This window comes from Halichoeres trimaculatus, unplaced genomic scaffold (assembly GCF_033239565.1).
Source record: "Halichoeres trimaculatus isolate MK-OKI-2021-1 unplaced genomic scaffold, fHalTri1.1 fHalTri1_scaffold_11, whole genome shotgun sequence".
NCBI lineage: Eukaryota > Metazoa > Chordata > Actinopteri > Labriformes > Labridae > Halichoeres > Halichoeres trimaculatus.
Window position 1 is genome coordinate 22433072 of NW_027437189.1, and position 22173 is coordinate 22455244.

At 41.5% G+C, this 22173-nt stretch overlaps 2 protein-coding genes across 7 annotated transcripts; one reads left to right on the top strand and one right to left on the bottom strand.

Moving 5' to 3' along the window:
• The first annotated feature begins 201 nt into the window (after positions 1 to 201).
• On the top strand, positions 202 to 12015 carry c1ql4a (complement component 1, q subcomponent-like 4). 2 transcript variants are annotated; one of them, XM_074681515.1, is made up of 4 exons: positions 202 to 359; positions 2637 to 2871; positions 3175 to 4541; positions 10829 to 12015. In XM_074681515.1, the coding sequence occupies exons 3-4, from the start codon at positions 3996 to 3998 to the stop codon at positions 11006 to 11008; spliced, it is 726 nt and encodes a 241-aa protein (XP_074537616.1). In that variant the 5' UTR covers positions 202 to 359; positions 2637 to 2871; positions 3175 to 3995; the 3' UTR covers positions 11009 to 12015. The 2 variants fall into 2 exon arrangements, with proteins under 2 accessions (XP_074537616.1, XP_074537617.1); XM_074681516.1 differs by lacking the exon at positions 202 to 359 and adding an exon at positions 2504 to 2605 and having other exon boundaries at positions 2723 to 2871.
• A 2597-nt stretch (positions 12016 to 14612) lies between these two features.
• On the bottom strand, positions 14613 to 22173 carry LOC141798777 (myosin light polypeptide 6). 5 transcript variants are annotated; one of them, XM_074680611.1, is made up of 7 exons: positions 21974 to 22173; positions 18959 to 18986; positions 16880 to 17023; positions 16576 to 16749; positions 16177 to 16254; positions 15740 to 15774; positions 14613 to 14684 (listed from the first exon to the last, which is right to left on the bottom strand). In XM_074680611.1, exons 1-6 carry the CDS (start codon positions 22148 to 22150, stop codon positions 15746 to 15748), a joined length of 630 nt encoding a protein of 209 aa, XP_074536712.1. In that variant the 5' UTR covers positions 22151 to 22173; the 3' UTR covers positions 14613 to 14684; positions 15740 to 15745. The 5 variants fall into 5 exon arrangements, with proteins under 5 accessions (XP_074536712.1, XP_074536716.1, XP_074536713.1 ...); XM_074680615.1 differs by lacking the exons at positions 18959 to 18986; positions 21974 to 22173 and adding exons at positions 19199 to 19226; positions 19636 to 19761; XM_074680612.1 differs by lacking the exons at positions 15740 to 15774; positions 21974 to 22173 and adding exons at positions 19199 to 19226; positions 19636 to 19747.

A 22173-nucleotide genomic window follows, 5' to 3' on the forward strand; every position in this document is an offset into this window, starting at 1 on the left:
GCATTACGTGCTAATGGAAGCTTTTAGGGTTGAATTGAGGACAACAGAGTGTTCAGTTTCTCTAGAAATGACTCTAAATTTCTGGAAATTCAGTTCTCCCAATTTAACATTTGTAGTTGTGTTCAATATCCTGGTTTCACTCATGTCCCCAAATCGTCTCTTTACACCCCTAATGACCTCTAAATTGATTTACAGTTGTAGTAATCTACATGTTGAAGAATGGGAGCTTGATGGCTGGATTCCTGTCAGCGGTGACTGTAGAAGACGTGAGCAGCTCTCCCTGGGGATTGACGGCCCTCCAGCAGCAGCTACGTGCCTCTTGGGGACGATATGTCATCATCCCTCAGAGCTGATGCTCAGTATGTATTGGTCACACTCTGCGCTGATGTGTTGTGTGTGTGTGTGTGTGTGTGTGACAGTAAGACCATCTCAAAACAAAACACAATATGTCACATATATATGATATGTGATACATTTCAGAGACTGAAATAGCTGAGATTGTTGCACCACTTACCACTCAGCCTGCAAGGCTGGCTTGTTTTGCACTATGTGTGTTTTACAAATGAAGCGCACAGAGTTAAAAAAAAACAAAAACCTGGGGGTTAGTGGTTTCACTGAGGAATTAGTATATCTATAACGGACAATGTAGACAAATGAGCAATAACAGCAGAGAAATATAACATGAGTAATGTAGCCATAAATAAGTTCCTGCTCCTCTCTTGTTTACACTGAGCAGGGGAGAGAAAATGCAGAGCTGGAATTATGCACGGTGCACAAAAGGTAGAGATTTATTCTCGGTGTAGCATAATATATGAAATTAATAATTAAACAAACTAATAACTCAAACAGCCATGGAACGATTCTCCTATGGTGCTTCCCCTCTTCTTGGTTGCAGCAGAGACAGTCCAAGCAGGTGACATGATAAAGCAATCTCATGGGGTAAAAAAAAAAAAGATATCTCAATATGTCATCATCATAGTGATATTTTGGGTTAGTGTGAATACTAACAGGAGTAAATGAAGAAGAGAATGGAGATTGAGGGAGACAGACAGCTGAGGACATGCACATATTTCAATATTAATCACCTCAGTAATATTTTAACAGGCTTTAAAAATCCAATCCTGAGCATATTGCCTCAGACTGTTGGCAATGATTATCTACCTCATGCTGCTGCTCAGGACCTCTGAGCACTGTTTTAGCGGGCCAGACTGACTGACCCGCAAACCGGGACTGACACAGCATTTAACTTGTCTCTTGGCTTTCTGGCTAAACCGGCATTTCCCAGTGGAAATATATCCGGCCCTCCACCTCAATTTCCCACTAAATCCAACCCATCCCTGGGAAAACCAACTCAAAACTCTGCGTTTATCCTCCGCTCTGTGTCTGGAGGGATCAGGTCAGGTGATCCCTTACATTTCCAGACAGTGGTCATCACATCTGAGGAGACAGAGGTCGAAGAGGTTGGTGGTTGATGAAAAGGGAGTCATCAATACTGTATGTAGACCTATTCCCCTTTCTGCCAATGCTTCCACCATTAAACTTTAAAGACTCAGATTTGCGAGTTTGCCTGTCAGACAGATGACACGAGGCTCAGAGGAAATGATGATATGATCTAAAGATGTGTCTTAAATGGAAAGTGAATGTGACGAAAATATTGGAACAACTGGGCCTACATGGCATCACATTTCAACCCTACATCCTTTGCAGCGATACAAATAGAAAACAAGGAGAAATCAAGAATAGAAAACATGCCCCTTCCTTTTTTTAATGGTGAAAAATCTCTTTGTAAATACCTGCATATGTCTATGTGTGTATATGCGTGTATGTATTGTATATGTGTTTGTTTGCAAGGGTTTAGGTGAGGGTAGAATGGCAACACAATGTGTGTGGTAGGGTGTCTCACTAATGAGGCTTTAAAGCTGTGGGATGCGAGTCACACACACACAGACAATGGTCTGGGGAACATTTAGTGTCTCCTCTCCATTCCTCACACATCACGCTGAGGCAGCTTTTACTTAGTCACCCTCCTCTGTCCTCCCTTCTCCCGGCAGACACAAGATGAAAACATCTGCCTACATTTTGCAACACTTTATCAAACATTTCGCCTGCATAGAGTTTGGCCCTAACAACAGGTGAATGTCAGGCTAACGAGACGCAGATGGGAGGCAGCGTTCTGGTTTACTTCACAATCAGTCAGTGCACAACAGAATACAATTAGCCTATCGTTTTATTCTGGCTGCAGATTACACCACAAAGTAAAACTAACTCATATTTTTATTTATTAAATGAAAGACAAAGAATAAAGTATGAAGAATTGCCCAAAATAAATTGTTATTCATTAACAATTTGGCTGTGGCTCTAGTTTTTTTAGTGGAAACAGAAGAGAGAAAAATGCTGGTGTGATGTAAAGGAGAGAGAGAGAGAGAGAGAGACAGAGAGGGAGAGAGGGAGGGAGAGAGACAGAGAGATCTAACAGGTGTCGACGAGGACTGCCCATGGACCAAACGCTGCGTAAAGGGATACAGTGGACAGCCACTCTGCATGGGAGCGTCAGATTTCCGCGCGTCCACTCACATGGAACCGCGTCAAAAAAGTGTTTAAACAGGTATTTTTTTTCCTGGCTTCTTTTCCTCTAGAATTGGCGGCACTTAGTCTGCGTTTGTTACCTGGAAAGAAGAGAGGGGATTAAGCGCTGATTAAGAAACTCTCATCACTTTCCCAGCATCTCCTGCGCGCCCGTCGGCTCTCCAGCTATTCATTTGGCACTCCAGCGGTCCAAAGTCCTTAAATTATTTTGATGGGACGGGGACTGAAGCGACGCTCAGAGTATTTTGTGCTGCAGAAATGATTTTGGATTTTGTCGAGCAGATGGTGAGTTATTTCTCCGTTTCTCCTTTTATTGTAAAGTTTCAAATTCGGTGCGATCGTAGCGCTTTCAAAAGAAATATCTTATTCAGTTAGCCTGAAACACGTGTTTAAGAAGAAATAATTATTTTATGCCATACGTTGGTAAAAAACAGAAATAGTAAATCATTATTAAACGATAAAAATATTCACAACCACATATCGATCATTTAAAACTTTAAATAATGCAGGTAAACTGAATTTAATGATAAATCTGTGATAAACAAGGACAAATAAACATCAGGTCTGTTTGCTCTTTACACTTTGCAGATGCAGATATAGCCACAGGAGGAATCTATTGGAAGGTTTAACAAAGTACCACTGGTTTCTAGAGGACCTCACTGTAATGTGGACTGTGGAAACGGGACAATAGTGGAAGTCTTAATGTGCTCATGTCAGGAAACGATCTGCTGTGAACTTTTGTAACTTGCAGTCATGACATTCAGCAAGACCTCCGGTGAAGTAAAACTCACTGTTCTGTAGAGAGACTGTGAAAGAAGATTTCTTTGCATATCAGACTTCATCCAAGACAACAAAAAGGCTCTGCGTCCTCCTCAATGAGCTGAATTTAGCACAAGCTCTTTCCCTCAGTGCTCTTTTAGTAAGCTTTCCTTTCACAACAAACCTCTCAGTGCCAGTCATGGTGTCGGTCTGATGCTGAAAACTTAACTAAACTGGAGGACAGCAGGGGAGGTCTACAAAGATTAACAAGACTTCATTTGATAAATTATGATTTTTTTGTGTGTGTCACCACAAATCTGATGGATGCATCTTTTTGTAGTTATTCTCCTAAGCACTGTGGTGTGACATACTTATCTGCTTAACCTCAGACTTTAAAATAACTGGTTTCAAGACCCTTGGGCATCGTTGTGATTTCTATAGGATCCTTTTATCCAGGTTTTTTCTTCTGGCTGTCTGCCCCGAAACCACCCGACCTCCCTTTTTTCTTCTTTTCATCCTGTACTGGTTCTCTGAGAGGCTTCAACCTGGCCGGCACAATTCCAGCAAAGGGGGAAGAGGACTTCCTGACGCTGGCCGCCTCACGGCTCAGCCGCAGGAAACGTGTCATTGGAGCTGCTGTTGGTGTGGCCATGGTTCTGATATTGCTGGTGGCGATTCCCTTGCTGGTTCACACAACCAAAGGGAGGAGCACCAGCGATGCGGGGAGCCATTATGAAATGCTTGGAAGCTGCAGGATGGTATGTGACCCTTATGCCACAGGTCAGCCTGGCCAGGAACTGACAGCTGTGTCTCCACCACCCCAGGATTACTCCGGGAAGAAGATTAAGTCAGGGCTGAGAGGGCCTCCTGGGATCCCTGGCCCTCAAGGAGAACGAGGACCCCCTGGAGAGCCAGGTAAACCAGGGCCACAGGGGCCCCCAGGTCCAGGTCCTGGCGGCTATTCTCCGTCACTGTACACGCCTAAAATTGCCTTTTATGCTGGGCTACGTAAGCAGCATGAGGGGAGTGAGATACTGAAGTTCGATGACGTGGTGACCAATGTGGGGAACTACTATGAGCCCAGTACCGGCAAGTTCACCTGTCCTCTGCCTGGCATCTACTTCTTCACCTACCATGTTCTGATGAGAGGCGGGGACGGGACCAGTATGTGGGCGGATCTCAAGAAGAACGGACTGGTTAGTAAATGTATTTCTCTGCGTGTGTGTGTGTGTGGGTGTGGGTGTGTGAAGGAAGTGAACGAGAAAGAAATGCACAGGGCCCTCACTTGAGATGGGACCTATGAGTTCCCTGAGTGGACCATCAGACATGTCTGTGCAAGAGGACAAGAATTTTGTGCTCCGCCTCTGGGTGTGTGCACCAGTGTGTGCACCGATGAATGAGTGCATACAATGGGAGATCTATATGTGTTTGTATGTATGCACACACACGACCATGCGACAGATTTTTTCTATCTGTTGACCATCCTGTTACCATTGACTCACATTCACCTCTGTAACATTGAGCTCTTCACATTCAGAGCACATTCCACTTTAGCAAGCAGCTACAAACAGCCCAAGAATGAAACAGAAATCTTTCTCCTCATTAAGGGGAATTCATGCTATACCGTCTCAAATCACAGCCACAGATATTTGCATTCCCACATGTACTCCGGCTAAATGACAAGTGGCAGAATGCAGCCGCCGTCACCAAAAGGAACAGTCTAATTAGTAAGTATCATACACAGAGCTTGATTATCGCCTAAACAGAAGTGCAAAAGAGCACCGGAGACATGTCTGTCAGTACGCGGGCCAGTCAGTTTACACCTCAACTAAATAAATAATGAATGTAAAATTGACAGTCCACTCATCCACTCCCTCATTCCCCAGACACTAATTAAAGACAGAGGGGCTGATGGGTTGGGGGAGAGGAGGAGGGAGGGGAGAGGTGGGATGAATCACATGGATTTCATCTGAGGACTCCAAATTCAGGAAACATTCTGCAAGTTGCTTTTTACATTCATTCATTCATCAAGGACTCCAAATGCAAATACTGTCTTATCAGACCGCTGCCTCAGACCTGGAGTGTGCAAGGACTGTTTTAATAAGGGCACACAGGCTCAAACATACTGTTTGGTTCAGTGCAACAGCTATAAATACAACATTTTCACTAAATAATTTAAACAGGGTGACATGTAAAACTTCATGTGCATAGTAATTTCATTTCGTTTCATCATATACACCTTGGTAGAAATAAAGAGTGAGGCTGCCTCTGTATGTCCTATATTGTCATTCCAGTCATCGTAGCCTGCTAAAAAATTTATACATCTTAGATAGGATCCCTGAACCCCCCGCTATACTTTCCAGTCTAAACCCCTCCCCAGCTCGTCCATTGATTCTCCATTAATTATCTTTTCACTCAACTCAATCATTTAACATCACCCGGGTCCATTTGACACCGACAGGCGGCCTCTTAAAATCTTCTGTTAAATGGACCTCTCACCCAACAGGTTCCTATCCAGACCGAGCTGCTGCGAGATAAAAGTGAGGTGTAAATGAGGAGCTGCAGAATGCCTGATCATGTTTGGAGTTACTGAAGCCCTGAGGCAGACAAGCACTTTGCCTGTCAGTCAGTGGTGAGGGTTTAGCAAATGAGCACTATATCTGAAAAGGTTGCATTACTGAATGTAGAATCAAACAACCTGTTTTGCCATTGCCGTAGGCCCAGGCTTTATTGGATAGTTTGTCGGCCCACTGGGTTTTTATAATCCAGACAAACAAACCAAAAAGCAGGATTGCAATACCCACAAATTTTCTAACTCCTTTCTGCGAGGGTTATAACTTTTACACCTTAACAGATTTATAATCTTGAGTTTGTCAGGCAGCTCCTTCAACAGATTCAGATTTCAGACAGATTGGATGAGAATGAATGAAATGCCTGAGACTTGACATGACAGGGACATGCAGGGACATTCACTCAGAGACAGTGAGGGTGGTGGTGGTGGTGGTGGGGGTTGCATGAGAAGTGAGTTGATGTGAAGATCAGGGGTGGAGCAGAGGAAGATAGATGACTTAATGGAGTTGTGGAGACAGTGGGCTGGTAGACGAGGCATCGGGGAGGCTGCTGGTGAAGGCCAGGATGAGATCGGAGTGCGATGACCAATGGACGCCCACTCCACGCGTCTCAGCTTGACAAGTGATCAAGGCCGAGGACAAAAACTGAGAAAACTGTTTTCAGAAAGTGTGTTTATGCTCCAAATACAGACAGAGGCTGAGAGGGTAGTTAGAGAAGGTAAATCAGCTCTAATCGCTGATATTTTCATCAGGAGGGTTACGATGTAAATAAGACGTCTTTGCTTTCCTGTGCTGTAATAGGAACAATGTTCGCTCTGATGCACTGACTTGTGAAATGTGACATGAGGATGGTGTAAAGCAAGGCCAGGATCTCAGGAGGATGTGCTGACTGTGGCAGGGGTTCCATGGGATTCCTATAGATCCGATACCTATTACCTCCACTAAATCCCTACCCTGTAAAGCCCACCTGCTCACACCTCAATCTAACTTTCACAAATCATTGCAGCATGACAGGATTTCAGAGGCAAGGGGATTTGTGATTGAAGGAGGGTCACACTTCAGTTGCTCCCCTGTTTGTAATTGACTTACAGTACTATTACAACATGTGATGGGGATGTTTGCTCCAGCCTGGTCAGATGATAGATGCTTTATTGTTTTTCTGTGATACTTTACTACTGAAGAATAATTTAGATTGCTCAATTAACAGTTGTAATTTTTAACCTCTAATGCTAATTCACCATTAAGGTTATATTACCTGCTGGCTGCTTATCATTCCAGCTTGGTACCAGATGTTATGAACACAGTCTAATGCTAATTCTGGGATGCTTTTACTGTGATGAACAATAGTCCTTTATAAGACAGAACTTTGTTCTACTTATTACCCAGAATGCCATCTGCTCCCCTTCAAATTTAAAACCCCATACTGCATGGCACTTATGTTTTAAATATCCTCAACACCAAATGCATTAGATACCAGCCCCGCTCCTGTAAAAACCCTCCTGTTTTTTTTATCCCATCATAGAACCTTATAATAGCTTAGTTAAAGGTCAGGTTATTTCACAGAGAAGTGTTAAAATGTCATCACTTGCCATAATGACCGCTACCTGGATTAACTCCCCCAGAACAGAGACGCAGATATGCTACAGGTGGAATATAATTAATCTCAGAGCGAGGGTCAGGAAAGACACATAATGCAGATTTTGTTTTATTAAGCCGTGTTTGATGTTTTCTTTTAAGTAATTTAGAGATCTAAGTGATACATCATATTTAGCTTCTCAAAATGAGTGATCTAAAGAGTTGGCTTCTTTCATACTGCGTGCAGGTTTTAGGATTATAGTGGAGACTGCACACTGGAATTCGGAGTGGCAGGTAATAGCAATCCAAGGTACGGTCCAATGCCACAGCCGCTTGTCACCATGTAATCCCCAGGCTCCCAGAGGAGAGGGGAAAGCCTATTCAATAAATATTCTATTTCCACAACATGCCCCCCTCCTCCCATCCCCAACCGGTCCCCTGCACTCCTGCCATGTGCTGGAGTCCCTTAGGTAAGTTTAACAGCTACTTTTCTATTGTCTCCGCTCTAAGAGGTCAGTATATCACAGTGAATGAATCCTGTCACTTTTATTACCAGTGGAGCACAGCACCACGGATAAAAACAAGACTTCATATACCCCCACATCTCCCCGGTCTCACAAAATAGCCTCGCTTGATCAGTCTGTTACTCTAGCCCCCCCCTTTTCCTATCCCTGCCCTCCCACCCCCCTATCTTCAACCCTCGGGCCCTTGTTTTTTTTTTTTCTCTTTCTCTCCATCCCTCCCTTCATTCTTTTTGTCTATCCTTGTCTGTCTTTGGCACTGCAGCTCCACTTGTATAGAAAATGACACCGCAGCTGCTCCCCGCCACAGCCTCCCCTCCCAACTCCTCGCCTGTGGCCCCCTCTGCTCCCAGGTGTGTTTGCTGGAGGCCCTATAATGAAAGGGCTAGGCAGAGACAGAGATGGCCACAAGCAAAACCCTGGGGGCCCAATGTGCCTCACGGCTCACAACCCCTTCCAGCTCCAGGATCAGCTCAGCGTGCTGCCTGGTTCACACGGATCAGTCTGTGTCCTCAAGCCGTATCCATCTCCTCCGTCGGCTTCCCATCTTAATCCCACCACAGCTCTCCTCATGCCTCTCTGTCTGCCATCTGCATTAATGGATGGCTTGTATTATTCCTCCACGTACAGGGACATCAGCTGAAGCACCAATTCATACATCATATATTGGCAAAACACTCTTCCAGCTGAGTGATGAATACAATTCACTTGTACAAACCTCAACTTGCACTTCCATGCATTAAGTCATGAGATCTGAAGAAGCCTAAAGGGGTAGGGTGTAGGGGGTGGGGGGGTTCTCCCTCTGTTTGGTCAAAATAATGAGCAGGATGACATATGCCTGGTGTCGATAGGAAGTCACAACAACAGCATCAATGTCAGCAGCAGCCAAAGATGCAAATGTGATATTGGCTGTCACGACACATGTCAACCAGAACAACAATATAACCTTTACAGATGACAATGGATTGTTGTCGTTACTTGAGAGATGGTCTTTTGAGAGCCCAATAAAGGTGAGATTATGTTTAACTAAGCTAATTGAGCAACCTGGAAAAGAGGCAAGCCTTTACTTTAAAGGCTAATAATTTCTAAAAGGCTGGTAAAACAAATATAAACATACACGTCATAAGTGGCATTAATGCTAAAATGTTTTACTACAGCAAATCACCATATCTGACATATCTTTTTTCAGCATAATCCTCTGCTGAACTTGTGTTTTTCCTTCTAGTTTTTGTTAAACTTTTTCAATACAGTGTGGCAGACAGTGCACAGTTCTCTTAGATCAAAGTAAGAAAAGCCGAGTAGCTCTGCAGTGAGAAATATAGCCACCCCGTTGAACAACTGAATCTGAAATCTGATTGTTGCAGGGGAATAATACTAGATGTGCTCGGTTTAACTGTGGTGTTAAGCTGTGGATCCTGAGGAGATCTATCACCCTGCTCGTTTCATCAATCTGGTTTGGAGAGAAAGGCGACGTGCTTTCCACTGGTCACCAACTGGATGCAGCATCCACGACCTGCATCTCATTTAAGGACGGCTACAGATATCATTAAGGAAACTGAACACAGGGTCGATAGATGGTGGCTGGTGTGTGTTCTCAGGCAAGAGCAAAAAATGGTGCTGGATGCAGGAAGCAAATTTTTCAGTTACAGTAATTCAGGCTCTGCTGCTTTGGGATTGACGGTTTTCAAATTGATGCGTGCTCGTTGGGGAGAAAGGGGTCACAGCGATCGGGATGACATGACGGTAGTTGAGTTGCAGATCATATTCTGTAGCTGTCATGGAAATGTGCGTGGCTTGTCTGGCTGCCGACACAGATTGAGTGCTCCCACCGTGGATGGACACTGAGACAGACACAAGGCCACTGATGGCTGACATATGTCTGATGATTGGAGCGGCTACACCAGAATTATTGATATAACAAACTCAGAGAGATTTGAAATTGCAACATGGACATACTTTTCTGCAATTTTGCATTGAAAGACTCTATCCATGTACCTGGTCACCACTAGAATGTATCCAAGTGTGTTAGTATTAAGACTAATCTGCTTCTGAATGTTGGATTTATTACATTTTCTGAGACCTAAACACATATTTCTTTCTTTGGGCCTCTTAAAAATGCAGTTAACAGAGAAACCATGTTGCCCTCCGACTGTAATCCAATCTAGTCATGTGTATTTAAATGTCCACAATGAGTAAACCCAATTAAATGTGTTAACAAACAAGTAAAGATCCACTGCCGCTGGGTCAATAAGACCAAACTCACACACAGCATGCAAATGAGAAACTGTCTGGCTGCAGCATAGCCACTCAATATCATGCATATCGAGCTGGTCAAGGATCATAAGCAACAGGTCAATAGCTGGTGTGGATAGTGATGCTGCTCCTCAGCTTTTCTGGTTTCCCCATAGACAACCTGTTGTCCCCAGTGAGTCCGCTTATCTCCACAACCCAATCAGATATCCATCCTCGGCCTTTTGCCCCGAGCCCCCTGCCCCTGCTGATCAATATGAGGCAGAGTGGATGTGTTCTCAGTCCACCTCTGGGGTCATGGGCCTCAGCCCCATCCATCTCTTAATCCTGCATGAATGTAAAGGTGATGTCATACTCACGAAAGGTTGTTAATAATTGATCCCTGGCTTTTCCTACAAGAACAACGAGCTAAAGGAAACGAATAGGACACTGAGATGGAGGGATTTGGTTGAAAAACGGCGATGTTGTTCAGGAAGCTTTTGAGTAATTTGCTGTGACATTTGCAAGTGTTTGCTCACTTTCATCCATGTTCTAATTGTCAATGCGTTTATCCCCCGTGGCTGACAGGTAAGAGCCAGCGCTATCGCTCAGGATGCTGATCAGAATTACGACTACGCCTCCAACAGTGTGATCCTGCATTTGGACGTGGGCGATGAGGTGTGTGTGCAGCTGGACGGAGGGAAAGTCCACGGCGGGAACACAAACAAGTACAGCACCTTCTCTGGCTTTCTTATTTATCCTGACTAAATCTTTGGTCCCTATTCACAGAGAATGACCAATAACACACCCATAAGACATATCCACGTGTACACACATTTATGTATGCAGTATTAAGCACATACACAGATGGAAAATGACAAATATACATGACAAATGCAAACAAACGCACATGTGCAGACGTCCTGGGATAACACCAGACTACAGATGTGTGAATCAAGTGAAATCAAAGATTCAAAGTATTCAGTTGAGTTGTGTGATTTTGAGCCACTTACATTGAGCATCTGCGTTTATTTATGCCCTTGTGTGCAAATATGACTTTCAGAATATGTACAGTATAGGTGCACAGAACAATTGCACGTTGTGGCTCTGAAGTATCTAAAATACCTAAATGTGTTGCATATTAACTGACATTGTGAGAACTACAATATAACAAAAACCTTCAGTCTAATTGTTTTTTAATGCAATAATGGTGTTAAGGGAAACCATTCATCAAAAAGACTGAGCTGGAGAAAATACCGCCTACTGTCTGCCGACACAGTATTTATCTTTTACATTTCAGCTCTATTGTTTCAGTGACCTCAGAACAAACAGCCGCATATATTTTGCAACACATCATGGGGGGAAAACACAGTCCCTCAAGTGACTAACACCAGCTCAGCAAATATTTCCCCTGCATTATAGTGCTGATAAAATAAGACCAAATCAAGCACAGATGGAAGATTTAACAAAATATATGAACACCATAAGGCAACACATACTGTCACAAGTTATGGGTGACACTTGGTGTGTGATGATGATATGAAAATATTGTATGTGTGAGTGTGTGGGTGTATGGGTATATCAGTGTGAGTGGATGTATAGATATTGTATGATAAAAAGGCAGTGAAAAGGAACAGCTGCAGTGTTTTATTTATATTAAAGTTGTATTATACATTACAGACATGTTACTGTAATTACACTGCCATACCTACTAAGTACTTTATTTTTGAGAAACCCTGTCAAAGTATCATCATATGTAAACAGTAATCCTGGGAGGGGCTGTCTGGTATGTTGAATAAGTTGAGTAGAAGATTGCTATTAAAATATCTACACCTACCCTGTGTCTGTTCTTGTCTGATGGTCTTGTTTTAATTTTGGAGTCACTCCTCACACAGACTGTGAACTGAATTGTATGTATGACACGGCTGCGCGGATTTAACAGCTGAGATCGAATCAACAGTGGCGGACCACAGCCACTCCCCGCTACAGCATGGATTTCCAATATGTCTTAAGACACTGTCCAAGACGCAAACACTCATACAGCCATATTGATCCCAGCTTATAATACACCCAGGGTCTACAAAATCCAGCCAGCATATGCATTTTAAATGTAACAGTATACTGATCAATTGTACAAACAAACTAAATTGGTTCAGTGTTCAATGAGGCTTGGCAGTGTTTATCAGGATTTGGAACTGAGGTAATTTGTTAGGGAGCAAACCAATACCAAGAAATACGGCCAGAGAATTGGTGAAATCTTCCTCAGATAATATCTATACAGAGCTTTGAATGTATTGATGGTCATGCAGTGATTTTATACAAAGCCATGTGTTATCACTCTATTTCTCTCTCTCTCTCACACACACACACACACACACACACACACACACACACACACACACACACACACACACACACACACACACACACACACCCCCTCTGGCTTCTGTGTACTTGTACAGTGTCCTCGAATGTCTCAACCCGAAACCAAGACATTTATTGACATAAATAAAACCACTACTTTGTGAGGTTAACACTTAAAATTTTTTGTAGCCCTATATAAAATACCTGGATTAATGAATTAATTAAAAAGATTTTCCTATTAACAATTAACTCTAGAGAAGTTTAATTTTATTTTGGTACACATATTTGTTCCTGAAATCAAATGAAAATTAAGATGATCTTTTTCATGAGCTATTTTAGTGTTATTTATTTCTTTGAATAAGGAAATATTCTTGTGATTTGTTCAGTTTTCATCCAAATTAATGAGTCACTGTTGTATAAAACAGAACATAGTATGGTAAATTGAGATTGCAGGTGGCTTTAATTTGATTCATTTTTGAGCAAATGCTTAACAATTATGTGATACAGGACCACACTTCCAATTCTAACACTTATGAGCCAATTAAAGCGTAATTCAATGTATAAATCTACTTGAACAGATTTTATGTCAAAGAATGAGAGACATCATCCTCACGTTAAAGAGAAAGAAACTTAATTTTATTGGCAAAAAAAGGGAAAATGTCTAATTGGAGTACAGAGCTGCTGGCATTCTTGACTTAAAGGATTTGGTGAATCTGTTGCTCCTGAGTGGAGGAAGAGGGATGTAGCCGTGCCGTGCCTGGGCCCAGCCCCCGGCTCTCCCTCCTGGCAGATTCCAGTTGAAAGTTAATTGGACGGGGAGAGGTCTGAGACAGGCTGCGCTGAGGCCCATTAGCGATTCCCCTGTCGAATGCAGAGCCACGAGGATCACAGACTCACAAATAGGAGGATTAAAATAATCAATAGCCTTGACTTCCATCGACCACACACACACACACACACACACACACTCTCTCTTTCTCACACACACACACACACACAGTAATTAGTGGACAACCTATTCAGCGCTGGACTATGACATCCTCCTGAACCTGATGCCGCACACATGAGCTCCACACTCCACTAGCTGTGGTACTTAATGAGGGGAAATAGTTGTGGCTGCTTGTAAAGAAAATGAAGTAAAGGTCAGAAAGCCGCCAAACAGCCTTCTGCTGCTCATATCTTTAAGCCTTATCACTAAATGATTTCCCTCAAATCTCCAGCATGACCAGGAGATATGAAAGATCAAACAGGATTTGGTTAAAATTTGGGGCTGTATCACAGAAAAAGCGTGGTAATCATTAACAACCTTAATCACTTCAGGAAGCATGAACAGTCACCCATGATTTTTCTCTTATATTATATGTTTTATTATGGGAATAAAGTGTCTTTTTTTTAAAACAGCAGATTTAAACAGCAACACTGCCCTCCTGTGTTGGTAGGAAAACACTGCCACACCGTGGAGAGGCCAAAAAGATAAAGCACTGAAAACTTTTCCCTTTTTAAAAGAGAGACTCAGGAGAATAAAGGTAGGGTTTCAGGAAAAATATTTATTTCAATGGAGCAACAAAAGTGGGGGAGGATTAAAATCATATGCGCCCATTTGAAATGTTTTCTTCTTTTTCTCGTGACACTATTGCTTTGGAGTTACAGCAGGATCAGAGGAACATGTCCCTCAGTCAGAGCAGGTCTTAACCGATAAAATGGTACATAGCTGACAGTTAGCATATAAATTTCTATGAATGTCCAATCAAACAGTTACAGTATATCATTATCAACTAATGCAGTCTTAGGTGCAGCATCCTGGAATGTTATTGCAAACAATGCAAGCACAGGCTCCTAAGTGCAAACAAACTGATCACATATATGGAAAAACCCGGCAGCAATAGTCGGGTCCCTTTTGGGTCTTTTCTAAGGAATGTAAAGGCACTTTTTAAATTAAATGTGGAAAACTACTCTATGGCAAAGGTAATGGGGAGACAGAAGCTATTTGCACAAAGAGATTACTTGTGACAGGGTAAAAAAAAAAAAAAAAAGTACGATGCTCTTTGTCTTCACCCGTTCATGACCATTCTGACCAGTTCTGTGAAGGAGAGAGGAGAAAGAAACAAATGTCAGATTCATAGACCAGGTCCTAGCGGAGACCCCCTCCAACTACAGCAAGCGGCACCAACCCCGCTACTCATTCAGTCTTGGTAAGCCATTGTGGGAGATGCTGCATTTGAAGGCAGGGTCTCCATATTTTGCTCACCCAGAGGCAATACAAGTTGAAGAGGGAAATGAGAGAAAGAGGGGAGATAATCATCTCTATCTCCTTTACAGCCAAAGCATTTGGCTATATCTAAGATCCAAGGGGAGCTGGTTAGAGAAGCCATCGTCACTGCTTGCTTTCTTCTAGTTGAGAAGCAGGGAAAAGAGGAGAGGATAAGGAGAGAGCTACAGTCCAGTCAGGTAGCGGCCAGCTAAAAAAATTCAGCTTCCATCAGTACAGAGGAGAAAATACTCAGCACAAGAGCAACTCATTGCCGTTCTCTGGTTAGTAGAAAAGGGGACTGGTCCACTCTCCCAAAGCTGGTGGCTTTGCTCAAATGTAAAGCATGTCGCCTATGCAGCATTATATCTTATCATTCCATTATAAGGAGAGACACCTCTGCCACCAACACAGGAAGAAGTTTATTTTAATCAATGACATGCAATTGAGACAAGAGACAAGCTGTGGTGCGGCTTCCACACACATCAGCTCGGCAACTGGACAGAGGCCACCAGACTTTCCCTGAATGAGACCAGTCTCTTCCCTGTGTCCACCGTGTCCCCTGCTAAACTTAGGAGAAACCCAGACACAAGCAGAGGGGCATGCTGCAGCCAGGGGCCAAGACAGATGGCTGCAGGAGAGAGAGACAGGACAGCAGGAGGCTACAAATGAGTCAAAGCCTCAGGACTAAAGATGAGAGGAACGACCAGGCTTTCCCACACAACAGTTCAAATCTACTTAGCAAAAGCATATGGTTTGTGTTCAGCAGTGAAGAGGACAACTACAACTGATTAGTATTGAAAGGATCTAATGGGACAGGATTATTCAAAAACTAAAATGAAGGAAAGCCTGGAGGTGCCATCTCATGGTATACCAACAGCCCGTACCGGCCCTCAGCCTGACATGATGAGGCGGACAAATGCTGTAGAGGAAGAACAGTTAACACAGCATCAGAATGTGGCATGAACACGTTTCCTCAAGAACACCTGAAACAATCACATTTATAAAGACCCACCTTACTGAAGACTTAATCTAGCATTGTGGTCTTTTAAGAAGTCAAAAGGTTGCTCTCAAGTATTTCCCTGAGATGACTGGTACATGCAGACCAACATGGTTTTTACTAAAGTTTTCCTTTACATAGCCTTTTCACATGTCAACAGTGCATGCATAGAGAGTGTAACACATGGCAAGAGGTTCATTAGCACACTGAAGACTCTATGTGAAGAAATAACATGCAGATCCAAAAAATTGACATGGTTACACACAACATCATTCCTCTTGTCAGAAATACTCCAGTGTTTTCTGAGTTACATCTTTTTTTTACCTTCATAATTGATGCAGCCGTTTGGATCTTCATGTCCTGCCAAGAGCGTCTCCACTTCCTCTTCTGTCATTTTCTCTCCTGGAAATAAGACAAAAGGATGTATCCAAGCATTAGTGTTGGAAGTGTTTTCTTCTATTGTGTTAATGACGAAAGTAAACAAAAACAAAACAAGAAATACTCAGGAAATGTGAATATTTAGTGTCAAGAAAAAGTGTATTGGTGTACTATCAAAGTCAGTCTACTTTTTAAATTTAGGCTAATATCACATCTGTCATTGATCATTTTGAGCGGTCCAAGCATTTTCTGTAATATATTGAAAAATTATTAATGCAGTGTCTTAAATAAACTTAGTATTATTTTTAATACAATACTTATTCATTTTTTCATAATCAAACTTGCCTAATGAGGTGAGGACGTGACGGAGCTCTGAACCCATAACTGTGCCATTGCCCTCTTTATCAAAGACACGCAGTCCCTCAGTAAAATCCTCTATGCAGCCTTGGTCTTTATTCTTAGTGATGGCATGGAACATGGGCAGGAACTGTTCAAAGTCGAGTGTCTTGGTGTTCATCTCTGCAACATGACAAAATAAAGAAAAATTAGGGAAAGCTGAGATTTTGCACTTTTTTTCAGAAATAGGACAAGAATTCTGGTCATTTATTTGCATAACAAGACACAGGTCCTTCAGACATTAATTTCTCACCCTCAGCCTTGGGGTTCATCAGGACTTTGAGCACATCAGCGTTGACAGGGTTTTGTCCCAGGGCACGCATGACATCCCCACACTGGCTGTAGGTGATTCTCCCATCTCCTGTTCGGTCAAACAGCAGGAAGGCCTCCTTGAACTCTACAATATACAGACATTTGACATATGACATGGGAATATAGATAATTGAACAGTTGATTGAGCAGATATTTATAGAGGAATTAAGTATAAGTGCACACAGAAGATGAGATGAAAACAGAAAAGAAACAAAGTGAGAAGTTAATGAGAACAAGCAGCCAACTAAGTCTACCCAGGTTATTAGACATACTGAAGAACAGGCGGGGCACATTTTGACTTTTCTGTTTAACAACATCCCTTTAACTTCCTCTTTTGTGTAAATTCTACAAGTTTATTCCATCCGCTCAGTCTGTCACTCCTTCAAAACAGCAACAAAACATGGAGAAAAGACTTCACCAGTACTGCACTTTAATCAATCTGCACTGTAAATAAAAACACTAAGGGATTTGGTCAACAAAGATAATATCTTTGAACTAGTGGGCGACCGGTTCCAGTTTTTCAACAGCCAGTGCTGGAGAGAGCAGGTTGGCAGATACCACAAAGCCGATAGAAATCCAGTGGTTATCACACAAAATCAAAACATCTTAATAAATTATTCAGGGACAGAAAGTGGAGTGGAAAAAGTACGATGAAATTTCTTTTAAAGTTTAACTCTTATTTTGAAGGAAAGAATTTTGGAGTTTATCCCATATTCTGGTGACATGTCAAATGGTCAATAAATAAACAAATAAAATAAAAAAACAACAGACAAAGTGGAGTCAAATTGCTGTGTTCATTCAACTGTTGTTTCAATTTAAAAAAAACAAAGGAATAAATATAATAAATCCTTTCAAAGGAATTTTTCTGGGATTAAACTACCAGGAGAGGTCCTAACTAAGCAACACAACCAAGAAATGTAAATTGTTGAGTCAACAATGTGCACAAATACAAAAAATAACATGCATGATATTCAAACAAAATATGAAAAATGTATGTGATTGCTACCTTGTCCTATACCCTGGTCCACCTTGTAGAAAGGTCTCTAGAATGGCTTAGATCATAGTCTTTCTCACACTTTCTAAAACCATAGTCTTGTCTGCCAACTCCATTTTAAAGCTGAGCATCAGGGGAAGTTAATAAATAATAATAATAATAATAATAATAATAATAATAATAAAATACTCATCTCATGTTTTCTAAACAATAGATGTTGCCATACAGTGAGTTTTGGTAATGTCTTAAAAGTACTACAGTAGTTAGTTTGATAAACATTTCAGTAACAATGCTACAAAGATGAGGCCTTCTATCTCTGCTTAAAAGACCAATAAAAACTTAAGCTTGGACCGTAAAATCAAGAAAATGTACAGATTAATTACATAATATCCAGACAGCAGTCTTAGCCTGATGTTTTGGGGCAGGCCATTACCCTAAAAAGCCCTGCCACTGTTATTGAGTTTTTCCTGTTCTGAGGAATGTGCCTCTTCCCTTCAGGCGTGTTCGCACTTTTTCCCAGCACCATATTTGGTATTAGAGGAGTGGAGGAAAGTAGGAGGAGAGAGAAAGAGAGAGAAGCTATGGCCTATTATGTCAACGATGATTAAACAAAGCAGCCCTTGGACAAGAACCATCCACCACTGTGATCCAGCACCAAAAAAGGACACAGTCATGGAGATGAGCTGCTTGGAAGATAACAGGCAAAGTTTATGACAAACCGACACAACCAAGAATGACTACAAGACTTATGAGAACAGATACAAGCATTGGCTGTTTGGCCTCATAAGAGCTTCTAGTGCATGACTGACCATGTACAAACACGCTGCACACACGTTCAAAGCTGTACTACAACGTTATGCAAACATGTCTGAATTTGACGTACCACTTCACTTAATTCACATGGGAACAAAGTGACTGTTCATCGATGAGATTTTGTTTATCAGAACCCATCATGCAGATCACACCCTAAACACTCCGAGATAAACATCAGCTCTTGATCTTGTGCAGCCCCATTTACTGACTTACCATGAATCTGATCCGCGTTAAACTCAATCTGGAAAGAACAAGCAGTTGCAAGTAGAAAGTGGTGAAAAGATGCGGGGGAAAGTTGGAAAAATAGCCTACAACCACGATTACAGTAACAGGCGGACAGAGAGCAGGGTGATGATGGCGCTACGGGGCAAAGTGTCATCACAACCAAGGAAGAATGAAACCATGCAAAAGAAAAGATTTGCAAAAAGTCACAACACAAACTCAAAGACTCACCAGCAATTTGGTCATCCGTGAATTCAGACTGTTCAAAGAGAAATTAGCCGTCGTGAAAATGGTTCCCTTTGCAGCTTAAGGCAAAGCTAGCTAGGGTTACTGAGAAAGGCTATTTGAACATGTTTTACAGTAAGTCAGATATACTCAAACCACTTATTATTTAGCTATAGCATTAACTAATAGTACATGTCTTTCTGAATACACTGTTGACGTTAGTCCAGTATTTGTTTTTGTCTTAATCTGTATTTACCGAGTAGGCTAACGTTAGCATCTTCAAAGTTCAACTTCCGCTAGTACCCACCCGCGACCCAATTCCGGTATTCGAATTCATATTAATATATTTACGAAGCAAAACATTTTTCTTGAAAAGATTTGCGTGGGAAGTAAAAGACAAGATAAAAGCTGGTTCGATCGAGTCGTAGAAGAAAAAGACCCACCATGGCTGTTGGTTTAGGTGTGTCCGCTTCGTCGGCAATCCAAAGAATGTGTGACGGCTCGTTAGGACGAGTAGGGCAACAAAACTAACCCTACTGACAGTGCGTCATGACGTACAGCACGCACGACGTTCAGGCTGCAGTTAGGTGGAATGACACTACTCCTTATATAGAAATTTCAACCGGGGTGAGTTTGTGTCATTTTCAGTAGTCATTTACGAGTTATATATCTCTTATAAATAATTGAAACTTCACATTTTATTTTTTAGGCGACATGCAAATAGAACGCAGTCCTTGACAATAAATCTCGAGGGTTGGAGAAAACGCCATTTTTAACAGACATTTAACAAACACTATTTAAACGGTTAGAAATACCTCTGCATCACTTACACTAAGTATTTGGAGACTACTGAGAGCCCTTATTCAGTGAAACGTCTCTCTTGCTCTCTTTTCTTTTTCTATTGAGTTCAACTTAATCTGGGCATACATTAATAAGACACCCCACTTAAGGACTACGTGTTATAGCATACAAAGGCTCTAAAAATTTTTGGATTTTTTTTTAAAGCAAATTTTGTCTACTTTTTCTGGTGAGTCTTTGATTTTTAAGACACAAAGATAATAACTTCAATTACAGTGCATGACTCTGCTGACTATACTATTCCTGTGAATGTGAGTGTCTGGTCATGAGGGAATGATAGATATCTGCCTGTAAAAATTGTGGTCTTATGCCACATCTTAAAAAAAAAAAAGTCTCTCTAAAGAGCTGTCTCTGCCCATGCAGAATCTACTGCCTCCTGTCATGACTATGTGGGAAGCAGAAGCCGATGTCTTAGCATGACCCATTTACTATACAGTCACAGGCTAAATGGGACAGACTTGCAATGAGAACATCATGCCATGCATTTAGTGTAACACCCACAGCACACAAAGACGGAAGCAAAGCTAAACAAAATGCATTAAAACAAGGTCCTATGTTGGCATTAGTGGTAACAAGCTGAGATAAAATTCAGATTCTGTCTGATTAATCCTCATTGCTTGTCAATGAATACACATTTTTAAGGTTTTCACGTGACAAATTTTGTTTAGGTTAGCAACAAGCATTTGCCACTTCCAGTAATGCAGTAATAAACATTAAACCCTGTGATGTATGAGAAATGACAACCTGTGTCAATATTTTTCTCATTTTTCTTTTTTTTTCCAAGGGCACAAAAAAGAAAGAAAAGAATAGAAAAAAAACCCAATGGTTTCATTTTTTTTTTTTTCAAATAGGCTATTTGATTTTTTTTTTTTTTTTTCAGAAAGTCCACTCCAGTGCTCTGCATGTACCTGACCATTCAACATAAAAAAATGAGTGTAAAAATAAATCAAATGGTGTATTTTTATGGTAATTCCATGAAGAATTATCTCCTTTTCTGCTTTGAAAAAATAAAAAAAAATAAATCCTGAACAATTGAACTTCATGTTGGAAATATACTTTAATTTATTAATTTATTTTTTGTGTTGCATGATGTCCATTTGAGGACAGGAGGTAAGTCATAATTTGCTGCTTAATTAAAACAACATTTTCAGAAATAATAGACTAATACTGTTACCTTGATGTTAATGTATGTCATCTATCATCTAGCAACTATCTTGGAGTCAGAGAAACTTTACTTGCAGTTGCAATATCTGACCACTTAATAAGTCTCAAACTCTACAACGTCAGATTTCCTTGTTTTTGAGTCTTTACAATCCTCCAAGGAGTGGTGCAGCAGAGATCACACTTAAGGCTGGTATGCAGTTCCACAATAGAGATGATTGCATTTAGGAGAAAATGACTTTTAAAAAACTGTCCACTGCAGTGTTCACTATTTGCCAGATGGTTAACTATTTGCCACAGTTTGATCAGGTTGTCACTATCTATTTCCTCAGTTTCAAGTTGAAAGTGCAAGAGACTTACCCCTGTATGCACGGTATTGTTTTGAATGATTGTTTAAACAGAATTGTTTCCCTGATAAAAGCACATCATGACAAGAAACAGCCGGTTGTCTCTATGGAAGCCACTGATTGACTCACTGACAGCCTCATTCTCAGTGCCCTATTTCTTAACCTAAATTCAGTCCTGCCACAGATTGATGCTGCTGTCTTTGTCTCTTTTTATCATTAAGTTACAGAAACACTTCACAGAACCTGACATCCCACAACATGTTGCTTTCATGTATTGCAGGAAACAAAATTACCAAAAACAAACTAAGCCTGCTTAGTAGGACAGGATCACTATAAAGATAGTCCTAATTTATAGATAACATGCATTTGCTTTGTCATAAAAAAAAAAAAACTCTCCTGCAGTGACACCACTCACCTCCACAGTGCTTGGATCAAATGGTAAATCTGAAGGTCGCAGCATCCTAGGTTTCTGCTCTGACACTGGTTTTGGAGCTGGAGGAGCTGCAGGGAGGGTGGGGTATGGCGGACCCAGTCTGGGTTGACTTGTCTCTGAAGGAGACTTCTTGATGGAAGGTTCTTTTTTAGGAGCCATTCCCGTCCTGAAAAGACAAAATA